We start from the raw sequence: 23,350 nt of genomic DNA on the forward strand, positions 1-23,350 counted from the left end.
CTTCGCATTGCTCAACTCCATCAGCTAGTTTTCAGAAAACATTTACTCTAATTCCCAAACTGTGCTAAGCATATTTAAAAGAGAAGTAACTAGCAAAGTTTGGCTACTTAACACTATTCCTGTCAGGTGTGACAGCAGTCTGGTTTGCTGTTTGAGCTTGCAATTAAAATATAAGTTGCATCTTAAAATCATAACATATTAAAAAAAAAATTAAAAAATGAAAAATTTTAAAATTACAACCATTTTAAAATCTAGCATTCTCAGTTATACAATTAACATTTCTTTTCTATGGAACTCCCTCTATTTTTTACATACCTCTGTATAGTGAGGCTGAATGGAATGAGAGTCAGTAGAAAAAAGGCATTCCAGGAACTCCATATCCCCAATGGATAAATCAGTACTAAAACGTCGAGAGGCAGTCTTTTGTCTTTGTTCATAAGACACTTTGATGCCAGTACCTATAAATCTGAATTATGAAAATTATAAATTATGAAAAGTAGCATAAACCAATAAAAATTATGAAAAGTCAAGATTTAAATACGTAAAAAAGGATCACTACAATCCTTTTAAAGATCATTAAAACCGCCATAATTTCTTCAAAAATAAGAAAAAATTCTAATTATAACAGATTATAGCTTTAGCCACAAAGACAATGGAGCTCACTTATGTTACATGTTCAACAATGGTCCATGTAGAGAAATTTGTAGAGAACGCTTTAGACATCTAACCTAAGGTGCAATTCACATAAAGCTGGGAATCTAACATCCTTATATAGACAATGAAAAAGTCAAATGCCCCAGGAAGTCTAAATCATATGCATAAGGTAAGCAAAGATATATACATCCTTAAATATTTTACTTCATACACTGTACTGGAACAGTAAAAACTTCTGGAAAAAAAGACTGTTGACTAACTCTACGATCTTGCTCACACTTACTTTTTATCCCTACTGATATACAATTTTGCACTAAGTAAAACCCTAAGCTTCTTTGAGCAGAAATCCCTATATTGGAATAAAGATGGACCTGTAAAATACAGTTATTTGTAAAGAAATAATTTACCTAATGATTCTTGACTCTCTAGATTTCTGTGGTAGAAACTGTACCTAGTTTAATTCATCTAATGTTGAAAAAAGCTAGGTTGATTTTAATATTTATGCATTTTTCTTCTTTTTTTATTAAAAAAAATAAACGGTCTTGGACAACAGATGTCAAAATTCAAGGCTATTTTGAAATTAACAAAGAAGTCTAATGCAATTCAAATATTAAGTGACACAAGTCCTATGGAAATAAACTTACTTTATTCAAATTTACTTAAAAGATACTTTTGTTAATTATATTTATTAATAAGCAAAGTTATACCTAAGGTGATCATGAGAACAAGCTTCTGCAAATACTTCTCGGAAGGACAGAAAATCTTCTGTTGAAAACTTAACTGGCTCAATCTTTTCTATTCGGGTAAAGAAATCCCGAGCCATTGGTGTCAATGGGTTAAGGTTCAGTGAACTTTCAGGTGGGGGTAAAGGGTCAATATGAAGTACAGACACTGAGAAAGTTCCAACTGCCAGTCTAAAAAGAAGCTCAGGTCTGGATTCATCCACAGAAACAGATCTGGATGGAATAGCTGAAATACAAAATTAAGTTCACGTAATTTTTCAGCAATAACACATTTATAAAATCATCTTACTTTTGATTTTCATTTCTTTTAACCAAGTTGCTGCGTAACAATTCATTTCCAGAATTATCTAGGGAGCAGAATGCAAAACAACATTTTTACTTACATGTCCGTCTTAAGGAAGTCTGGTGAACCACGTTGGCTGTAAGCAAAGAACCTCTTGGAGGTTGTAGTTCCTGTTTGTTACGATCAAGAAAATCACCCCAAGTTGGTTGAAGCTAAAACAAAAATACATATGATCTTAAATTTGACAAATAGATGTTAGACATTAGATCAAACATAAATAATAAAGGAACAAAAATAAAATACATGCATAAACAATCAACACCATGCCACTTCATGGCATATTAGTGCTCAACTAAACAATGTAGATATGTTTTACTTTGGGCTACGCTTTCTAATTCTATGATCGTCTACACACACATATTTTTAAAGCTAAAGTTGCTCTCTCCATGAGCTTATATTCTCCTGTTTCTCTGTAAAAAGCACAACTCTTCTCCATGGCTTTCATTAAGCAAAGCATTAGGCACATAACTGATTTGGCAATATCAACAGCATAATTTTTACGTTGTTTGAGGAATAATGTAATACAACAATTTTGTACTTTTTATTGTCATTGCCTGTATAGTCCATACTAAAAGAAAACCCAGATGGCAAACATACAGTTATTAAAAAGAAAATAAATCATAAAGTGTCCTATATAAGCTTCAAGGCATTTGAAAGCAAATACATTCCTTTTCCTGTCTTGGTAGCCAAACAGATGAGAAACTTTCCAATACAATTTCCATAGCAGAAAAGGAATACTATCAGCTCTAAACATTTTCAATTGTCCTAGAATTTTGCAATAGTTCTTGATATTGTAAAGAATATTTATGCAACAGTTTCAGACAAAAGTGTTAATTTCAAAAAGATTTTAAATGCAGTTAATACTATACCACTGTAGTGCTCAGTGGAGATCCTGCTGGTGTAGTTGTATATGTACTGGTTAAAGACAAGTCTAGATCCATAGTTGGAGGGTCTCCAAGAGGTGGAAGGGAGGAAAGGCTGTGAGACATGTCCATTTCAGCCATTGAGAAGAAAACTTCTTCTTCTAATGACAACCATAGATAGTAAAGCGTTATTTTCTAATGAAAAAAATAACTTTACTTTTAACAGAAATGTATTCGTAAGTGCAGAAATCTAACTGCTAGACAGAATAACCAGCTAAATATATTGCTTATAGAAGTTCCAAGTTCTCTTGACACTGAGACTAGTAGTATCTATGGACAGAGATTATGCCCTTAAAAAAGGGCAAAAAACCTAATAAATACTAAAACAGTTAAATGTTCCATTTTCATATTCAAGTTGGCATAATTCCTACAAATTCATACTCTCCTTTTGACAAATCAAAGCTCATATTTTCACATTAAAAATAATGAGAAAAAAATTATTCAAATAAAAATATAAATATCAGGGCAATGCAACTATTATTCTAATTTCCTCAACCATGCATTTGAAGAGATGTTACCTTGCATGTGTATTTACCGTGTTGCACAGTAACATACAGATTACCGAACAGTTTGAATGAAATACTGAATCAAGTCCAGCCTGATACCTAAATTAGGTGTTAATTTTTTATTCAACAGTACAATTAATAGCATACAATTATTCTTTGTCAAAGTTCTTTTGATACTTAAGTTAGTAAGGTTAAAAGATGAACAGTCAATTTATATAATCTTAACAATAGGTTATTTGCTATGCTGCATCATCTTTTATACTTGCCACGACTAGAAGGCGTTCTGGCACTCTCTGTCTCATAGAAGCTTTGTTCAGATGATGCTCCTGCAGATAAAGACTCTTTTCTTAAATAACGTTTCAACTCCATCTGAATCCGATACTCATCTTCCTGTTGCATTGGCCGGTTCTTCCTATCTTTATTTGACAATTCTATCCTGCTTAGGCTCTCTGAATTCAAAAAAAGGACAGAAAGCCCACTGTAATTTCCTTACCAGTATCCCAAAGAAAATTCAAAAGTGGATCTGAAAATTAACCAGTTGTTGTTGTTGTATATGTATGCATCTGTATATATATACATATCTGTTGTATATCAGATGTGTATATACATGCATTTTGTTGGTTTGGACATTTTACTTGTCCAAAACAGATTACTCTCTCCCTAGCATTCATTAACTTCCAAGTCCGAAGAAAATATTTTAAGGTCATTTATGCAAATGTGTTCACATATAGCATCAGCATATATTTCTCTTCTCAGTTAGCTTTAGGAACTAAGGACACAATCTCTTAAAGATTTTACTATTAAGGAATTATTAAAGTTTCAGGTTTGAAGATGACACACATGGGAAACTATATGTAATGCTTTTCCAGTTATCCAAAAACAATGAACAAAGTCCAGTACAACAAATATATCAGTATCATTAGAAGAATATTAAGCATCTACCCAGGACATGACAAATCTTTTCAAAAAGAAGATTAACTATCTATCCTAAGTGTTGTTACATTAGGTAGGGGGTGGCAGGGGGAACAAACCAAAAACACGCCCATCCTGCTAGTGCAGTAGTCTAAACACTGCTGTTATTACATAGCAAATATGGACAAACGCACTCAAATACTGTCTGTTCTGTTTTCTGTGCCTGTCACTAAAACACAGGACAGAGAAGGAACCAGACTGTTAAGCCCCTCTCGTGAAACAGAAGCTACAAGAACCAAAATTGTTCTAGCTTCCTGATTTTCTCCACCTACCATTTCTCCATCTCTTGTCCTATTATACAGTCACTTGTCAAGCCTTATTTGTTACCTAGATTTTCATTACCAGCATGTACAATTTGCAACTGAAGTCAATAAATTGATCATAGTCGTACTCAGAGCAGCTACAAAACATTTTGCTGAGATCAGATAGAAATTAATAATAATCTACCACCACAAATATTTTTTTCACTGAGGAAACTTGTTTATCTTGCAAAGTTTATTTTTCGTCCACCACAATACATATTTAACATTTACAGAATGTTCACTTGCCTGGTCCAGCAATAGCTGCTACCATGTCCAACAGAAGATGCACCTGCCTTGGTGACAGAAATAGATGTACAGAGTCTATTTGTCCATCTACATCCAACTAAAAAAAGAAAGAAAGAAAAAAATTTCAAGAACACTTAAGGAATTTTCCTTTAAAAGTCTTGAATCAACTATTTTGATAATAGATTTTGATGCTATAAAGGATACAGCCACTCCAGCAGTATCTTCATCTTCTACACAACAACAGCCAGAAATTTAACTGTGTTGTGCTTCCAATCTGTAGCTTGGCAGGATAAATGCAGGTGTGTCACTGACAATTTATTAGCTTAAAATAAATACACAATCGCCTAATAGGAAAAGTCAAGAATACCATTAACCTGCTAGTTGTTTTGCTTCTTTAATAATTCCAGAAGTAATCAACAATATAAAATTAGTATTATATACTAATTATAAAATACTGAAGTCAGCACCTTCTGAAGTAGACCTTAGAAACTGTAAAGGTTCTCTTCAGGACTTCTCTTCAGTATACAGATGAATAAATTCATATACTTTCTTCATAAAGAGTGGTATGTTTGTAGAAGTCTAACTGGTTTGATAAGGTATACAACAAAGCAAGCCACTTATCTTTTGAGAGCAGCTCAAGCTAAATTTAACTTAAGGACTTGCATAGATTTATTTTTCAATTCTAGAATCCTGTACTCCCAGATGTTGGTCCATTCATGATTATTACTCATTGTGTTGGGTGTAGGTGGCAAGGTGTTGGCAGCAGGGTATGCTGCAGGGGCAGCCACTGTGCTAAGAGGTCAGGGTCTGCCCCATGCTGGGGGCAGGCATGGGGACCCACCTCAGAACACAGCTGAGCCCATCAGCAAAGCTGGTGGTGCCCCTGTGAAAACGTATTTAAGAATGGGCAAAATGCTGCACGGGCAGTGAGGAAAAAACAGCAAGAGAAACAATCCTGCAAACACCAAAGTAAGGGAAGAAGGAGGGGGAGAAAGTGCTCCAGGTGCCAGAGCAGATATTCCCCTGCAGCCTGTGGAAGAGATCACACCAGAGCAGACATCTACACTGCAGCTCATGGAAGACCCCACTCTGCAGCACGTAGATGTGCCCTGAAGAAAGCTGCAGCCTGTGGAGAACCCACACAGAAGCAGGCTCTTGGCAGGTGCTGCAGCCCATGGAGAGGAACCCACACAGCAGCAGGTTCTCCTGTCAGGAGCTGCGGTTCATGGAGGACCCATGCAGGAGCAGGTTTATCCTGCTGGACTGTAGCCCATGGAGAGGGCCCACACTGAAGCAGTTTGTGAAGGACTGCAGCCCGAGGGATCCACACTGGAGTAGGGGAAAAGAGTGAGGAGGAAGGAGCAGCAGAGAGGAACTGTTATGAACTGGCTGCAATCCCTCAATTCCCCATCCCCCCTGCACTGCTCAAGGTGGTGAGGAGGTAGAGGAGTTGGGAATGAAGAAGTGAAGTTAAGCCTGGGAAGAAAAAATGGGTGAGGGGAAGGTGTTTTAGTTCGTTTCTCATCATCCAACTCCATTCTAATTCACAATAAATTCAATTTTCCCCAAGTTGAGTCTGTTGTGCCCGTGACAGTAACTGCTAAGTGGTCTCCCTGTCTTTATCTCAATCCATGACCTTTCCCATCACATTCTCTCCCCCATCCTGTTGAGGAGTGCAAGTGAGAGCAGCTGGATGGGTGCATGACAGCCAGCCAAGGTCAATCCACCACACTCATGGGGAAAAAAAAGAAGAAAAAAAAAAAAGGCATGCAGTAGAATGCATTTATATGAAAATATACTTTTGCTCATAAAGACCTTAAGGCAATATTTACCTAAGTGGGGAAAATAAATGATCAATTAGTTTTGTATACTGTTTCCTACTATTTTTCCCATCCTTTGGAAAGAGATGAAAGAAAATGAAATTATTGAAGTGTGTCATATTTGACATGAACTTACACAGCATATTTTGTAGTTTACATGCTTGAAACACCTATTCTAATCAAAGGTGTTCTAACATAATTCAGTTTCCAGAGTTTAAAAAAAAGGTTAACCTAGACTAAGCAATATAGTGTAGCTATGTTCTTTCCAATCTGCATGAACTCTACCTGATAAATCAAAAAACAGGTCCTTCTTTAATTTTGTCACGTAGTATTACATCCATTCACTAGTTCAGATGTTGCTGTTAAATAACATACCAACAGTGTTTTGCCTGTACTCAAGCCCAACTTGCAGAGAACACTGCTCTGCATTCTATTATATTCAACTTCTATAAAACAAAAATTACTCTCAACTCTGACCTTGACATTTTTCTTCTGGCTAGCTTAAAATACAACTAATGATATAAAAGTGGAAAATTTTTGATCTTTAGAAACATTTGGACATCAGTTAATTTAACGGTGTTAACTGCATTAACTATTAATACTTTTGAAATAGCTAGCATTTTTCTATTTCACACCAAACAAAATATATTATTTCACTTTTCAAAGACTTTTCTTAACTGAATAAACAAGTTGTAAGGATTGACTAGAAATTGCTGGACATAAGAAACTTTTCTACTGCAGCAGAAACCTTCTGCTTTCTGTAGACTATAGTGCACTATACAAGACAGGTCAATAGCCAATTTTAAAATTGGAGACAAGGGGAATATATTTACACAATTTTACTTATATACTAACACATTAAAAAAAAAATATATAGGGCTTTATTTTCAACTGCTTTGCTTCCTGTATCTTTATGTAAAAGTAAAATAAAATATTATTTTAACTAGCAGCATTTAAATATGGCATTATTTGATTTACTACAAATTTTAATATAAAAGTTCAGAAGTGTAAATGTTTATATAAGTTTTATAATGCTGCAATGATGCAACATAATTAATCATTTAAGGTTTACTTGTAATTGTTGAAGTAAATTCTACCCTTTTAAAACCAAAGTGATTTTAATCAACCAGTTAAACATTCCAAACATATATAGGCAAAGTCAGCCATAATGCTACAAGAAAAAAGGATAAATAGCAGCAGGAATTTCATGAAAACAAAACCACCTTCTCAGGAGCTACTCCAATACATAAATTCAGTCTCTCTAACATACAGGAATTCTCCTTTAATTTCAGTGTGCCATTCATTTGTCTGGCCACTGCAAAGATGTCCTATTAGACATATATATTGGTTTTGAATGCAGAGAATCTAAAACAAAACTAAGGGGGTTCTGTCCCCTTGAGAATCTCACCATTTTTTGTATGCAGGTAAAAAAATAAAATCCTACATTACTATTAATTTAAAGACCAGGAAAGCATGACTAACCTTAGCTCCAGGAAGTACTTCATTTTGCTTTAATGTTAGGCTCAACTCCATTCTACCAATCAGCTTACAGATCTGTACAGGGTCAGAAGGAGTAATTTCTGGCAAGTTTCTTGTTAATTGCGGATGTGGCTCATAAATGATTTTTGGATTCCAGCTAGGTGAAAGCTTTGGTTCAGTAGCCTTAAAATATACAGAGAAAGGAGTAAGAATGTATCCCATTTCTTTTTTTTTTTTTTTTTTATAAACAAGCTTATCACACATATGATCATTTTACACAAACATATATTTGACAATGGCATTAAAAACGTGTTGATAACTGTGAAGGAAACAAGGCATGTAAAATGTGAAACATTAGGCCTTTGCAAAAAAGTGGAGCAAGTTTCCGCAGAATAGTGAATTGTAGAGAACTTTTACACATTAAAGTTGCAACCAGATTCCAGTATAATACATCCTAAATTTTACTCAGTCCTAAAGTCTCTATTTTCTTCCCCCTCCTCAAAATCAACAGGAAGTGATTATGAAACTTATTGAACACAGATTCAAGTAACAGTTCAACTCCTATATCCTTTTCAGAATGAATCTGAGTGTAACAATATATTCTTTCATCAATTTACATTCTTATATAATGCATTTAATTTTACCAGCTGTGTAGCTGAACACACTGGGGAGGACTTTGCTGATGCAGGAAACTCATCCCAGAAGAAAGAGACACCTGAGAGCTGCAGTAATTTGTGAGCAAAAGCTGTGGGCTGATGTACATTAATTCCAGAGCACTCATCTGCAGTTTCATCGCAGTACATAGTTCTGGGAGACAAAAGCAAGGAAATAAATATGGTAGATGCATGCAAATTGTTACCTTTATTGTGCCATTTAGCCTCTAAGTTTGTACATGCTCCCTCTCTTCGTACTATTTACAAATGCCATTGACTGTCCTCAAAGGAGAAACCACCACTCTCTGGGAATGGGTGGAAATCTTAAATTTTCTACAGGACACCACAGGACAATTGTGACATGCTTCCATTGTGAATATATCCTAGTGTATTATCCTAGTACTTATGTCTAATCTGACCACAAAGTGAAGGAGTCCGCCCAACATTTCTATACGCACATTTCCATTAGGACACACACAATTCTTGCTTCAGAATCTGAATTTTTTTTAAATCTGCCATCTAACATTTTTCTGTTGTCTAGAAGTACTACTTGAAAGTAACATTCTGTGTCAAAATGAAAGTTGAAAATTGAGAGAATAGGCTCCAATCCTATAAAATTTCTGTGAAATTAAATTTCTTACATTATAATACTGAGAGAGCGCATAAACAATAAACACTTAAAAATATGCAAGCCTCCACATAATAGAATTTACAGTGGAAAAATACACCTACCTTTCCATAAATAAAATGTATCAAACATCAAAACAACATGCTACTTAACAGTTTGCTTCAATCTAGTTTTTAAAGTACAGAAAAGGAGGTTTGTTCTGGGAATGGAGTTCCGTAAGAAAAATAATTACAGCTTTACTGACATCTCTCCTGAATTGAACATAACAACCTGAAGTTTATAAATGTTTAAAACCAAATATATTTCATTAGCATTTCTCAGTAAGAATCAGTTTTATTTGGTAACGATTTCAACACTTTGCAAGAAAGTATGATTACACTATCCCATAGGTCAGAAAAAATACCTTAAGAACATGCACAGTATTCAAGTTCAAAGTAATTCCAGAATACACGTGGGCTCTTCTGAAAGCTCACAGAGGACCTAAAATCTTCCAGTTTAATTTTTTTCAGGACCGTATCTTTCTTTCTAAAAATATTTAGTGTCTTCAATATAGAAGAGGAACTGTTAAGATATTAAACCCCCTTTGCCTAAGAGATGGCCTGATTTGCCAATAATATCCATTGACTATTCAACATCTGAGAAATGGTATTCATTAATTGTAGAAGCGGTCATTATCTTTGGAAAATCTAGAACTCTTCTAATTTGATGGTTAAATATCTTTAGCTTAAAGATGTTAAGTGGAAGTTGAGTAGAGAAAATGCTCACTGGCATCACAGGAGAGGTGCTCAAGAGCTAGTGTCTGACTGTATACTAAGAATATGCATGCATGGGTAAAAACATATTGTACAGGAAATGGCCAGAAGTGCCTTAGGGGAAAAGAAATACAGATTTTAAAAAAAATATATATATATATCTTTACCTTTCGATTCTGATCTCAAGTGCAGTTCCACTTTTAGAGTTTTCCGGCACATGTTCTATTCGCAAAACAGTATCTAAAAAGGTAACTTTCACTCTTCTTAGAACTTAAATGAGAAAACAAAAAGATCCCATGCAAGCATTTAAGTCAAGTTACTCAACAATGACTTTTATAACCAATTTAAAAGAGTCTTTCATTTCGTTTAAGTTCCCAATATATATTTCATTCGAAATAATCAAATTTAATAATGTAACAAGACATAAGTGACAATGTAGATTCCTATTAAATGTCTAATATGTACATCCATACCAAGCAATGGACCTTTAATGCACATATATTTCAGCAAGTGACAACTCAGACCAAGTTGTTCTATGGCTCAGTGTGGATGGTCCTCAAAGAAAGTACCTGCCTCATTGTGCACCATGTCTGAACTCCTAAACATTGCTATAACACCACGCTACTTTGGCTGAACACTTCTATTTCTAGATCTGATTTTAAACATTTCCCTTAGCTCAGACATTTCAGCACGAGGTTCTCCACCACACAATGTAGTCACAAGCCCTTAGATTTTTCCACTTAAAAAACACACCAGCAACAAAACCCATGTTGTTGGGTTGTTGTATCTCAATAATCACAGTACAAAAAGTATTTCTAACAACATGGTGTGATTATTGAGATACGTATGTTACAACGGGTCAGCTTTGTGTAAAAATAGCTGAAAAGCCATTCTCTGTTTCTCTCTCAACAGCATCACCACTAACAATCTAAGTTTGTGATGAACTATAATTGGAACCTCCAAAACTAAGGCATCTTACCAATCACTCAAGCACAGATTTAGCTGGATTTGTTCTGGTGTAAACAAACACCAATTTGCCCTGAAGTAGGGTTCATTCTGTCCACTGAGGGAAGTACACACATATTTTAGTAAGTAAATGGGTTTCTTCCTCCCCTTCGAAAACAAAATCAATTGTCCTGCCTTCCTGATTAAATTTTACAGGTAACAAGTGAAAATTTGTGAGACAAGTTATGGCAAATGAGATGCCATTTTGTAAAACTGATACACAACATAAACTGATTTAATCTCAGATGTTCATTCAGATCTCAATAATTAATTCATACCTGTTTCAATAGTTTCTGCAAATTTCTCAAGTCCTTCAAAAGGCTGGGACCCTTCTCCTTGTTCATCTGTCAATTTTTGGCTAAGACACTCTTTTGCAAGCTGCATACTACTGGTCATAAAACTTGACCAATACATAGGCTCAGACCCAGATGCTGTGGAGTAAAAGAAGTCTTAATAAATTTGACTCTGAACATTTTGAAACAATAAAGACAAAACGAAATAATGCATTTGGCATATCCAGAAAGGAGTTTCAACAGCTTAGTAAGAAGTCATACTTAAAAACAAATCTAGTTCCAATCTCTCTTTATACACTTTACTACTTTAAAATTACTTTATTTAGATTGCACTGGTGAGAGTCTAGTATTTGAAAACTCAATATAAACAAGAAGAAACCAGGATTTAGCGTAACCAATCTTCAACGCTGGTTTAAGTGAGTAATTTCTCAACTACTTCTATTATATTGGTATAATTTTGCAGGCATAACTGCAAAATGAAATCAAGGAAATAACTTTTTTATTAAGAATTATTTTAAGGTTTCTTATTCCGTTTGAAACATATCCTAGATGGGGAAAGACTAAACAAGGTTTAAGATGTTATCTTAGCATATTAGAACATGTTTTAAATGTCTAACACAGTCCTGACATATTAAATAGAACATAATAAAATCCGAGAGCACAGCACGTATTAGGCTGAACAGGTTTTTTAGCGGCCAGATTAATTTAATTGACAGTGCATTCCTACCAGCTAATGCCAAGCCCACTGCGAGCAAATACTATAAAACTAGATTAGAAAAGTTAATCAACTTCAACTATAACACTCTAGTATAGACAAACAAAAGTAAAGCTAGCACAAATACAAACATGTTAAACAGGCAAAACATTCCAGTTCAGCATTCAGGTCTGGAAACAGCATCATGTTTTTGTCTACTGTATTACAAAGCTCTGTACATCAAAGAGAACTAAATGGATGCCAAGTGAATAAATAAAGCTTCCTCCTAATACTACCATTCTTTCAAAGCAATAATCTTACATCAGAAAGTAAGATAGCTCAAAATTTAGTTCCAGTTAAACAAATAAGAATGAAATGCAGAGTATATATAAGCAAGTTACTTAAGGTAACTTGCAAAAGATGGAAAATAGGGTTTATGCATTTTTTTCCCCTCTTCTTTATGATGCATTTAAAGAAATATTTTCTTCCATCTTCTCTACACTATAAAAAGGAAAACAAAGTAAAATCTTTCAGACATTCATTCAAAATTTTCCACACACTAAAAATGCATGTCCTACACATGCTATAACAACACATCTTAACAGAATTTATGGAGGTTTGATAGTGAAATTTTATCACCAGGACAGTCTGTAGATCAGCTAGATTCATATGGATACAGACAAGCTAGAAGACCTCAGACAATCCTCTCAGCATTATAATCAAAGGTAGTTAAGTATTTAGAGTACTTAAAAGTCATTATTTCAGACTGTGATAGCAATTAAAATGTATTAGCTGATCTCCAAATATGCACCTTTTACCCTAAAGTTGCCGAAGAAAGCCAGAACCTCACTGCAACCCCCGCCATAGTCTTACACTACTGTGTTATATTACTGCCACCTAATAGCCAGCAACTAATGCTGACTAACAGCACTTGGCATACAACACCCAAAAAACCTAACTAACAAAAACTCTTTTCCACACAGTATTATTTTCATTTCAATGTGAAATGAAACAGTTTGGAAGAAGAGGTACAACAGTAGGAACATTATAAACATTTTAAGTTATTTAACAGAACAACAACCAATCGAGAAACACCTGACAGTTTCTTTTTTTTATTACATTCTCTATCATTAATGTATGTAAATTAAATGGTATTTTAAATAAGACTAAGAACCGACTAAAGCAAGTGTAGCCTTTTGCCTCTGAAAAACTGTAAAGAATCTCCTTTTCGAAAATTAAAAAATAAGCCTACCAAGCCTTGGTCTTGGCCTGAAGACCATCTCTAATCCTTTTACTTCTAATGCACAGTTATCCTGTAGCAATGACCCCCACGGAACAGATAAAGAAATTGACTGGATAAATCCATCTGTGACTTCCAGAGGTGCATCTGCAGACTCCAGGATCTCATTAAGACACTAGAAGAAGAGAATAAAATAATAATAATAATAATTAAAAAAAAAATCACATCCATAATTTTGAGTATAACAAATAAAACATATTGAGGCTACCAGAAAATGAATTATACTCAGAAAGACAATAAACTGGCCATTTTCAAGTATTTTGATTCCATCATAATTTGTTTCACATTAATTACTTAGCTTTCAGCATAATACAGATTTCTCTGTGGTAGCTGTATAACCTGTATTTTTTCACTATACCAAAAAACTCTGCCATCTTACTGTTATAAATACCACAACACTGACATAAGTTAATCTATTCTTTCTCTAGCAATACTTGAAGAAAGCTAAAAACAGGATGACAGTAAAAACGCAAGTACCACCTGGTTTCTTGGCAAGAGTATTTCACTAGCATGTAATTTCAATGTAATGTTCATTTTACCTTTCTCTGTGACACTGGAACAATGGAACCAAATAATCACCTGTTGCTGTATAACATACTTGCCATTTCTAAATCATATTTTGATGTGTTCAATGTTCAGCACTAATTTAAAAATCAAAACTCAGAGGACAAACCAATATTCTACAGAAACCATTCCATTAATCCAGTCATTTATAGTGACATTATAAACAAAACTACAATCAAGTTGCCCTCAGTATCATACGGAGTAAGCGAAATTGATGAGAAAAATGGAACACCAGCTCTGAAGAAGTAACTTAGGATATTCAAGTTTTCCGCAATCCTCAGAATCTAAATCACATACCAAATTCGGTGAGTGCAACTTTCTAATATATACCAGACCCTACTAAAAAGACTGTGGTTGTAATATTAGGACATAATCTTCAACTGGCAAAAAAAGTGTGGTTTTGACCTTCCTGTGTTGAACAGAGCCACTGTTTTTACCTGAGAAAACGCATAAATTCGACATCAAAAGTTTTTTTAAAAATAAGCATTTAAAAGCCACTTTCTGTTTTAATCATATTTAAAATGTTGTTCTAATCATATAGAATAATTTAAAAATAGAAATGAACAAAAAAGTCTTCAGAAAAATGACATTTTTCATTCTTATGTCTCCAGGTGCAATTTTCCCATCATGTTAACTTGTTCCTCTGCTTATGCTCTTAGTAACTTTGCTTTTAGAATTTTGTTTGCTTGCATGTTTGGCTTTTCTAGTTTCTGTTCCAAAGTCCACTCAAGCAACAGAAAAAGACACCAACTTTAAAGAAACAGAACATGAAATAGTTCTATTGGGAAATTATTTAAGAATCACATAATCAACCAAGATTCAGTGACATTACAACTTTATTTTTAATTAAATTTAAGAATTATAGATGTGGTAATAGCATAAAATAAGGCAAAAACAATTATTTGGCATGAAAACCATATTTGAAAATATTACAGATTCATTTAAATTACTTGAACCATTACAAAATAATTTGCATATCAGGAAGTAAGCCACTTACCAAAAACTATTGTGAATAAATCTGATCTTGGATGCCTTTTTGCTACCAAGTACTTGCAATAAAAATTAGTGTATTTTAGTACCTTCCTTATTACTTTGAAATAGAAATTTACTGTCTAAAAGCAAAAAAAAAAAATCAAGTATTCTTATAGCTTAATTACTTCATAAGCAAGCCAGTTGTTCCTAGAAAGTAGCAATTAGAGCATTCCAACTGAAATTTTAAAACTGAAGTGCAGTCTTCACATCGGGACTTGTTCCCACATTTTTTCCACTTGTTCCAGCTGGAATCACAGTAATTCTAGTAGCAAAAGTACTATTTAATGTTTATTAAAATTCAACCACAAACATCATGGGTTACGTTTTTATTTTTCTAAACAGTCCAGGTCCCAAGAGGCAACGGAATTACACTAATAACCCCAGGTATTCCTACATGTCTCTGTAATCTATAAACATGTACAATATTGGCTACAATATCTACAATGCTAAGATGAACAGAAATATCCACAAAAATGGAGAATATGTAAAAATACAGTCATTCTGGTGATTCATAAAGAACAAACTTACAATGACTAGGGGGAAAAAAAAAAAAAAAGAGCTGTAGTACTTCCGCGACATCTGTTTTTGCAATCTGTCATACATGTGAAAGTCACGTGCAGAGAACCTCAAACATGTCATTGTCTACAAGCCAAAAAGAAAAATGCTGATCTACAAATGGGGAAGATAACCTAAGCATTATTGTATATACATTTAATCACTGTGGATACATAATTAACTGTTCATTTAGTACTGGTCCATAACTGCTGCTGTTTCAAAGTATCTACATTTTAAATAATGTCACTTTGACTAGTGAAGAGTGCTGTGACACCCACTAGAGGGCATAATAATTCAATTAAAGCGAGACAGCCTTACTGCCTGCCACAGAAAACAAGCTGCAGACCAGCCAGAAAAGAAGAAAACAAACAAGCAAACGACAAAAACCCCCCACATTAAAACACTGGTAATATCGAGCATTTCTGCAAACGTCTGTCTCCTGCCACTTTCAAATATATTTTCACACAAACAACTGGAAAAGCATTATTCGAAAACATCATATATTCACAAGTATTTTAAAATGTACCCAGCATGGCCTAATACCAGAACATAGTATAATAAAAATGCATTTTGAAAGTGCTTTGTAAAGCAATAAGCCTGTGTACCTAGTTCATCAGCTGCGCTACCCTGCAAGTCAATGACTGACACACAGCAGTGCTTAAGGCTCCTCATGACAGTCACTTGACTGGCAGGTAGAATTCAGTAGCATTGGTAATTAACCCAAGAAACTTTATGAAATATTACAAACACGGACACAGACCTTTGGATTACTACAGTACGCTGGAAGTATGCATATGTGTGTGTGTACAGACACATACACACGCATACATATGTATCTATATAAAAACATACACGCCAGGACTGGAAAAAAGCTTCAGTTGGTTCAAAGCGTTACAGCTCACCTGTTAAGCAAACTCCAGCTAAAAACAGCTTTCCATTTGTCAACAAGTACTTTCACCATTGCAAGACTAGGGGACAATTTTTAGAGATCTACATGGACTAAGCTCAGCATAACACTGTCAGTAAGAACTAAGATGCCTCCAAGATGACGACAAAGCACAGATAGAACAGGGATTACTTTATGTTTTTATCACTACTAGCAGTAGTCAGTAAACACGTTCCTCAGTAACTACAGCAGCAATTTCTAGTAGTTTGGGCTATACTAGCTCCTTCTCCCTGAAATATCAGCAGCTATTACCTTCTTTTAGTTTTTGGTTTTTTTCTCATAATCAAAAATAACAAAACCAAAGTGTGGCTAAAAAAACATACCCATAATAAATGCCCAGATTTTCCTTTTTTTTTTTTTTTTTTTTTTAAGTGCTCACATATCAGAGAAGAGTTCCCTGGATGAAATGCTAATTATAGCTGTAGCTTTTTACATAAAGGAGGCTGGGTACTGAAAATAAAGTGGGTGGCAGCCGGGGGCAGGGAATCAGCTGGTCCCTCAGACGCAGAAGGAACCGAGGGGGCGAAGCGCCGGCATCTCTTACCCACTTATCCAGAGGGACCTGCGTCAAGGAGCCGGTGCCCTGGTAGAGATCCAGGCTGAGCTGCTCCAGGCTGAGCTTCTCCTGCAGAAAGTGGCCCAGGTACCTCTGCAGCAGGTACCTGCAGGCCCTCTTCTTGATGGACTCCGAGAAAGGCCACGGCATGGCGGCTGCGCGCCGGGGGCCAGGCGGCGGGACGGGGTCGGGGTCGGGGCTGGCCCCTCCAGCGGGCGGAGAGAGGGAGGTGAGCCGCCGGGCCCAGCCTCGCCCCTCAGCGCGGGCTACCGCAGGGGCTTCCCGCTGCCAGGCGGCGCCCCCGCCGCCCCTCACACCGCCGGCGGGGCAGCACTGCCTCCCCTCAGGGCGAAGAGGCGCTGACAGGTAGCTCCATCCTCACTCGGACGCCGTCGCCGCCATCTTCTCGGCGGCCCGCGAGCGCGGCGGGGGCCGCCGCAGCCACGCTGCGCAGTAGAACGGTGCGCGGAGCGAGAGAAGGCGCTGTTTCTGGCGGGCGGGCGGGAGGGCGGACCCCCCCACGTCAGTTCTCCGCCACCGGCGAGGGTGGCCGGGCCGATCCGGGCTGTTTGTCTCCTTCCTCCCCGCGGCCCCCCCCCCGCCGAACGCCGTCACCGGCACCGTGACGTCCGCGCGGAAGTGGCGTCGTCGAGCGGAGGAGGAGGAGGAGGAGGCGGCGGCGGCGGCGGCGGTGGCGGAAGCGGCCGCAGGCGGTGCGCGAGGGGGCGGTGTCGCGCCGGAGGGGCCTCCGCTGCCGGGCGGCGCCGGGGCCAGGCGGCGGGTGCCGGCAGCCCTCGCGCAGCGCGGGGTGGTGGGGGCCGCCTCTCTAGTGAACAGCCCCGGGGGAAGCGGCAGGGCGGAGCGGCAGGCGCCGTTGTGTCCGGAGACGTTTGGGGTCGGGCGGCGGGGCCTCGGCCGCCCGTCGCCGGGACTGGTAGGTGGGCTCCCGGGGCGCGGCGCTGCCGGTGGGGGTGACGCCCTGCTCCTGCCCGCGCTGCTCGGGGCAGTGGCGCAGGTGTGACCCGTGGCTGTTTTGCTGTCATTAAATCGGAGTGACTCACTGCGAATGGGAGGCTGCGCAGCTCGGTAGCCAGCTCCCCTGTTGCCTTCGGTGTCTTTGGAATTTGTAGGTCCGAGGTGGGGTATGTCAGGAAGGGATGAATCTCATGCTGTGAATGTCCTGCGTGTTGCAGATCGGTTATCGCCAGACCCCGTTCCCTCCTGGCAGGAGTGCTCGGCTACCAGAGCACTCGGGACAGCGTCCTAAGGGGCCTTCCCTGCTGGCCTTAGGCAGGTTTCCCTATGGGTGTAAGTTAGCTGAGGCCTCCTGGTGACACTGGTACCTGAAGGCAAATGCTGTGGTAACCCCCCCGGAGTCCGTCCCTTTTTGGTAGCAGTTGCTTACAAAGGCCAGCTGTGTTTGTCTCTGAAATGTATTGACAGTTGTCCATAAAAGCTTAACCAGAGAGTTGTTCTTTGGTGACTGTAAACAAAAATATGTCTGTAAACAAACATATGCTGTTAATATGTCTTTATAGTCTCTGATAACCCATTTAGTTCACAGACTTTTCAAAGTCTGTCTTAAATTCACCAACAATAGGTTTTTGTTTTCTACAGCTATTGATTTCAGTTTTTCCAGGCATGACTTGTCTTCCTACTGCATTCTGGATCAGCAAAGTGCAGAATTAATTACTGCTGAATCATAACAGAGTCTTATACAACAGAATGCAAGTTACTTGCATAAGAAGAAGCAACTTCAGTGACACTGATTCTGCTTCTGTGTGTTAATGTAACCTTCCTAAGCAGTTGTTCTCAACACCTTAGTTTTGAGTTCTCTGGACTGTCATTTCATGAGTTACGGAAGTCACTGGGTCTCATATTTTCCTTTTTTTGGGCCATGTTAAATATGTCTGCTTAAGATATAACTCTTGTTTTATGGTGTTAATATATTTTGAGTGTAGTGGCATAATAAATCTAAAATAAATGTTTCCATATGCAGAATGGAGACTGATTGCAATCCTATGGAGTTACCCAATAATACGGGGTTTGAAGAGGATTCTGATTATAGAGACTTCGAAGGAACAGATGTGAAAGATATGAGACTAGAAGCCGAAGCTGTTGTGAATGATGTTCTGTTCGCTGTCAGCAACATGTTTGTCTCAAAAACCCTTCCCTGTGCAGAGGATGTGGCATATATCAATGTAGAAACCAGGGAAAGGAACAAATACTGTCTGGAGCTCACCGAAGCAGGACTTAGGGTAAACTAATTTGTTTATAATTTCTTAAGCCTCTTTGTTTTGAACAATGATAGTGTTCAAAAGGTGCCTAGAAAAATACTTCAGTGACACCAAAACAGCATACATACTCCTCTTGCACTTTTATGAAAGCCTGTTTTACGTGTTTTCTCCTAGAAAGTGGATCTTTAACTAGTTACTTCCAGCAAAGCAAGAAGGGAAGTTGACAAAAGACCGGGCATTTATTTGAAACACAAAGTGGTGAAGATTGAAGCAGCAATTTGTTATAGGCATGTCAGTCTTTGGGTTTCTCGGGTACCCAGATAAGTCAGTAATACAGCGTGTATACAACTCCTTTTTGCACCATTTGTATTTTTTGTGCAAACATGTAGATGTAAAGACTTCTTTTTCAAGACAAATTTTACTAATAGTCTGAGTTTTGGACAAAAGGTATTTGAAACTGTCTCTAAATACTGTATTACCACTAAGCCCCATAGCAGAAAGCACAGGTTGTGATTTAAATCCAGTATCTTTTGTTCTCACATTACTGTACTACCCTGACTGGCAAAGTTAAATGTTGTGATATCTGTTTCCCATTGCAAGGTGATCCTAACCACAGAAATTTAACCAGTGATTTCTTTGTTGCAGGTAGTAGCTTATGATTTTGATCAGACTGATGACAGATTGCAAACTCCATACCATGAAACTGTCTACTCCTTATTGGACTCTCTCAGCCCTGCATATCGAGAGGTGTTTGGAAATGCATTACTACAAAGACTAGAAGCTTTGAAGAAAGATAGTCAGTCATGATTTACCCAGAAGCGAGGAAGGTTTAACACTAGAAGGAATTCTTAGTATGAGGCACTGAGATCTTTCTTAAAAACATAATCACAAACATCTTAAGCTTTATTTCTTGCATTAATATCTAATTCATGCTAGTACTACTCTATAACATTTTGCTACAGTGGATTTGTGTATATCACAATGCTATTAAAAGCCACTTTGATAAATTGCAAAATTAATAAACTTCTGTTTTCTTTTTTGTTGTAGGTGAGCAAGTAAGTTGCTTTTTACAACATTCAAAAAATTTGGTCTCTTTTCAAAGTGTTATTATCCAAAACTCTAAAAAAAATAGAGAGAGACTGAATGTTACATATACAAGTAATTTTTTTGGTGTGTGCTTACTGATAATTTTCATATCTGCTTTTTAAAATAGAAGCTAACTACTTGCTTTACCCAATTAATGAAAAATAATTGGGAAAACTACTGTTCTGCAAAGAACAGAATTTCAACTTGATTTGCTATACATAAATCTGAAAATTCTCAGCTTTGGTAACAAAAAAGATGCTTCTTTAACAGTTGAGCATTGCTTATATACTGACAGTATCTGAGTTAAAAGCAAGGCTCAGTATTATTTGATCTGTCCTTGTCTATGGCAGCCAGCAAATTCAAAATAATAAGTGAGATGTACTGCTAATATGTGAATGTATTGTCTGAATCACAAATGAGTTAAGCACAGAATTAGGATATAATGGGCTACATTTCCTAAAAATGATGTTATATATATGCTATATATATGTATGTATGCTATATTGTAACTGTTTGGGAGGCTTGGAAGACATTTTAGCCTGTTTACTATTCTGAATGTGTGTTTACATGATGTACAGGATATACCCAAACGTATTTTTGCTTCAGCCTTTACTCTCTATAATACATTCCTTTGGTACTCCCGTTTTTCACATTTTCTCCCTTAATTGTACAGCGTCCTCTCCTAATGAATACTGAGTAAACACTGTAATGTTAATTGCATTGTGTTGGTTTGAAACCAAAGGCTGTATGAAATTTGCTAAGACTTAATACAAACTGGAAGATATAACTTGTATTTTCTACTTAAAACTGGCACAAATCTCTTTATAAATCTATTGTTCTGCTGTAACTTTTCAAGTATGTACTGAATGCTAGACTTTTTAAAAATTACAGTTGGTTAGAAATACCAGTACTGTTGAACTAACATTCTGTGATGTTCATACTTTTTGTATTCTTGTATTATTCAGTATTTGTGCATCTTTATTTAAATAATCCTGCCATTATTCTGCCATGCTTTTGTGACAAGTACATGCAGTAGCTTTTTTGGAGCCACACTTAGGGATACATCGGTTCTTATGAAGTCACAGATTCCAGTGACTTTAGTAGAGCCATATTGACTTCTACCTGCTAAGGATTAGTCATATTAATTGGAGAAGCCTAGTAGAGCTGTTGTAATACCTTTGGGGTAGTGATGTACAACTATGACTGACAAGACAACTGTAGTTAGCGCTTCTGTTTTCCAGAGCTTGATTTCATGTGTATTTTATTATCTTTTTAGGTTGAAACTTCCAGTATTAATCCTCTGCCCTAGGGTATGCTTCCATGCTCTAAAAATTATTCATAGGCTCTCTTGCACACAGGTCTGTGGCACGTGGTTAGTCCTCTGTGAGGAGAATGTACTTTACCAAATTTATATTTGAATATTTTCCCTTGCAACTAATTTACTTGTTCAATTTCAATGACTAAAGCATTAAATAAATGCGCCAGTGTGTTGTAGTTTTCTTGGGGGTGAAGGTACTGGAAAGCGGGGAGTGAACAATCAAAGTCATCATCGTAATATCTTAAATATGAAGTAGTTAACAAGTATTTGAAAACCTTTGGCTGCAAACTTGTATCTGCTGAAACTTCATCGTGAAAAAACAAGTTAGGTGATTGTAAGGGGGACTTGGAAAGGAAGTGTTAGAAATACAAGTGGAAAAATGCCAAAGTAAATGTTACATTGCTAAGATGATTTTTTTCTTAGACATCTTTAAAATTATTTGTCATTTTGCGTGCTTATTATAGATCAAAGCTGAGAAATACTTTTAAAGCAGGTGTTTTGTAGGTGTTACCAGAAGAAACTTCTGTTGTTTCTGATAACGTACTGCAGTGTTAACTCAAAACTGGGAAAGCTACGTCATTCCACTGTGTCTGGGTTTACGAGTAGGAAGAAAATGCTCCCCAGTCCCTATACTTTGGCGTTGCCACCTATGTGGCGGGAGCTTCTCTGAAGCACTGACAACGGGGAGTTTCAGTAGGGCACCTTAGACCATCAGTTGTTTTCATTATCCAAACCCCTGAATGAGTCCTGCTGGCCTAATGTAGCTGTTAATCTATGAATTGCCCAAAAAGCCTCAAAGCCTGCCTGCTACCTGAAAGGATGCCTAATAAGCTAATTAAAGCTATTTTTGCCTCAGCAGTACTACATACATTTTTGTCCTGTTCGGTGTTCAGAAGTCAGGAATAAAGTCCCTAACTTACTGACTGCCGCTATCCCTGTTTGTCCTAGGATTGATTGAATCAGGTATAAAAAAAGAGTACACGTACACGCTAAATGCCTGTTTATATTGGCGATGGCCTTACCAGGCGAGCTGCCCGGGGCCCCCCGCGCCCGGCAGGCAGGCCGCACCGCCCCGCGCCGGCTGCCCCGCCCCGCCCGCTGCGCCCACTGCGCAGCCGCCGCTGGCCGCGCCGTCGCGTAGCAACGGGCCGCGTCCCCGGCTCAGGCTGTGGCGATGGCGGCGGGGCCGGTGCGGAGCCGGCGGGTCTTCCTCAACCACCTCGACTCCTACTGCGGCCGCAGCATCGGCGAGGTGACCGTGGGGGGCGGCCCGGAGCTGCTCGCGGCGGCGGCGGCTTCTTCCTCAGAGGTCGCTGCCTGAGGCAGCGCCGCCCTCGCGCCTGCCCTAGCCCGTCGCGGGGAGCGCCCGCCTGGCCCTCGGCTGGTAGCGCCGCAGGGAGCCGTGGCCAGCTGGCCTCCAGGGAGTTCGGCCGGGCGGGAAGCCAGCCGGGTAGCTGGGGTCACCTAAAAGAGCTGCTGAGGAGAGGGACTGGGGGCAAGAAGGGATTAAGATAGGAAGGAGAAAAAATGAGAGTTAGGAGCAGGAGGTGTGGATAGAGCAGGACCGGAGACCTCAGGCAACAGCTGATCACTGTGGAGAGAGAGAACATCTCTCTGAGGTAACGCCTGCCTGAGAGGAGCCAGGTTGCAGAGAAGAGGCATCTAGGGACTCACCAGCACCTTCGACTTTGAGGTGTAGAATACAAGCCAAGACAAAACATTACATCTGAGGCTGAGGAGTCT

At 38.1% G+C, this 23,350-nt stretch overlaps 3 protein-coding genes across 10 annotated transcripts in view; 2 read left to right on the plus strand and 1 right to left on the minus strand.

The window, feature by feature from the left end:
* The window catches only part of ATG2B (autophagy related 2B), a 47,151-nt gene extending 29,886 nt beyond the window's left edge, over nt 1-17,265 (minus strand). For all 3 annotated transcript variants that reach the window (XM_076345393.1, XM_076345392.1, XM_076345391.1), the window contains exons 1-12: nt 16,955-17,265; nt 13,266-13,428; nt 11,305-11,457; nt 10,189-10,291; nt 8,633-8,795; nt 7,992-8,171; nt 4,690-4,786; nt 3,436-3,618; nt 2,610-2,764; nt 1,781-1,892; nt 1,362-1,623; nt 316-466 (exon numbers count right to left, since the gene is read on the minus strand). In XM_076345393.1, the coding sequence (XP_076201508.1) occupies nt 316-466; nt 1,362-1,623; nt 1,781-1,892; nt 2,610-2,764; nt 3,436-3,618; nt 4,690-4,786; nt 7,992-8,171; nt 8,633-8,795; nt 10,189-10,291; nt 11,305-11,457; nt 13,266-13,428; nt 16,955-17,116 (1,884 nt within the window). In that variant the 5' untranslated portion in view covers nt 17,117-17,265. The remainder of the gene's footprint in view (nt 1-315; nt 467-1,361; nt 1,624-1,780; nt 1,893-2,609; nt 2,765-3,435; nt 3,619-4,689; nt 4,787-7,991; nt 8,172-8,632; nt 8,796-10,188; nt 10,292-11,304; nt 11,458-13,265; nt 13,429-16,954) is intronic.
* GSKIP (GSK3B interacting protein) lies at nt 16,984-21,788 on the plus strand. Of its 4 annotated transcripts, none has more exons than XM_076345399.1 (3): nt 16,984-17,053; nt 18,966-19,224; nt 19,849-21,788. In XM_076345399.1, exons 2-3 carry the CDS (start codon nt 18,967-18,969, stop codon nt 20,008-20,010), a joined length of 420 nt encoding a protein of 139 aa, XP_076201514.1. In that variant the 5' UTR covers nt 16,984-17,053; nt 18,966; the 3' UTR covers nt 20,011-21,788. The 4 variants fall into 4 exon arrangements, with proteins under 4 accessions (XP_076201514.1, XP_076201513.1, XP_076201515.1 ...); XM_076345398.1 differs by having other exon boundaries at nt 17,007-17,068; XM_076345400.1 differs by lacking the exon at nt 16,984-17,053 and adding an exon at nt 17,299-17,332.
* Nucleotides 21,789-22,780: 992 nt separating this feature from the next.
* Nucleotides 22,781-23,350, plus strand: part of AK7 (adenylate kinase 7) — a 31,459-nt gene continuing 30,889 nt past the window's right edge. For all 3 annotated transcript variants that reach the window (XM_076345401.1, XM_076345402.1, XM_076345403.1), the window contains exon 1: nt 22,781-22,859. In XM_076345401.1, coding sequence (XP_076201516.1) covers nt 22,782-22,859 — 78 coding nt within the window. In that variant the 5' untranslated portion in view covers nt 22,781. The remainder of the gene's footprint in view (nt 22,860-23,350) is intronic.

Source organism: Aptenodytes patagonicus, chromosome 7 (genome assembly GCF_965638725.1).
Source record: "Aptenodytes patagonicus chromosome 7, bAptPat1.pri.cur, whole genome shotgun sequence".
Lineage (NCBI taxonomy): Eukaryota > Metazoa > Chordata > Aves > Sphenisciformes > Spheniscidae > Aptenodytes > Aptenodytes patagonicus.

Excerpts from the sequence above, each read along its gene's own strand:
- GSKIP (XM_076345399.1), top strand. The coding sequence starts at position 18,967 with ATGGAGACTGATTGCAATCCTATGGAGTTACCCAATAATACGGGGTTT. Across the intron at positions 19,225-19,848 it reads TCACCGAAGCAGGACTTAGG|GTAGTAGCTTATGATTTTGA; the intron begins GTAAACTAATTT and ends TCTTTGTTGCAG.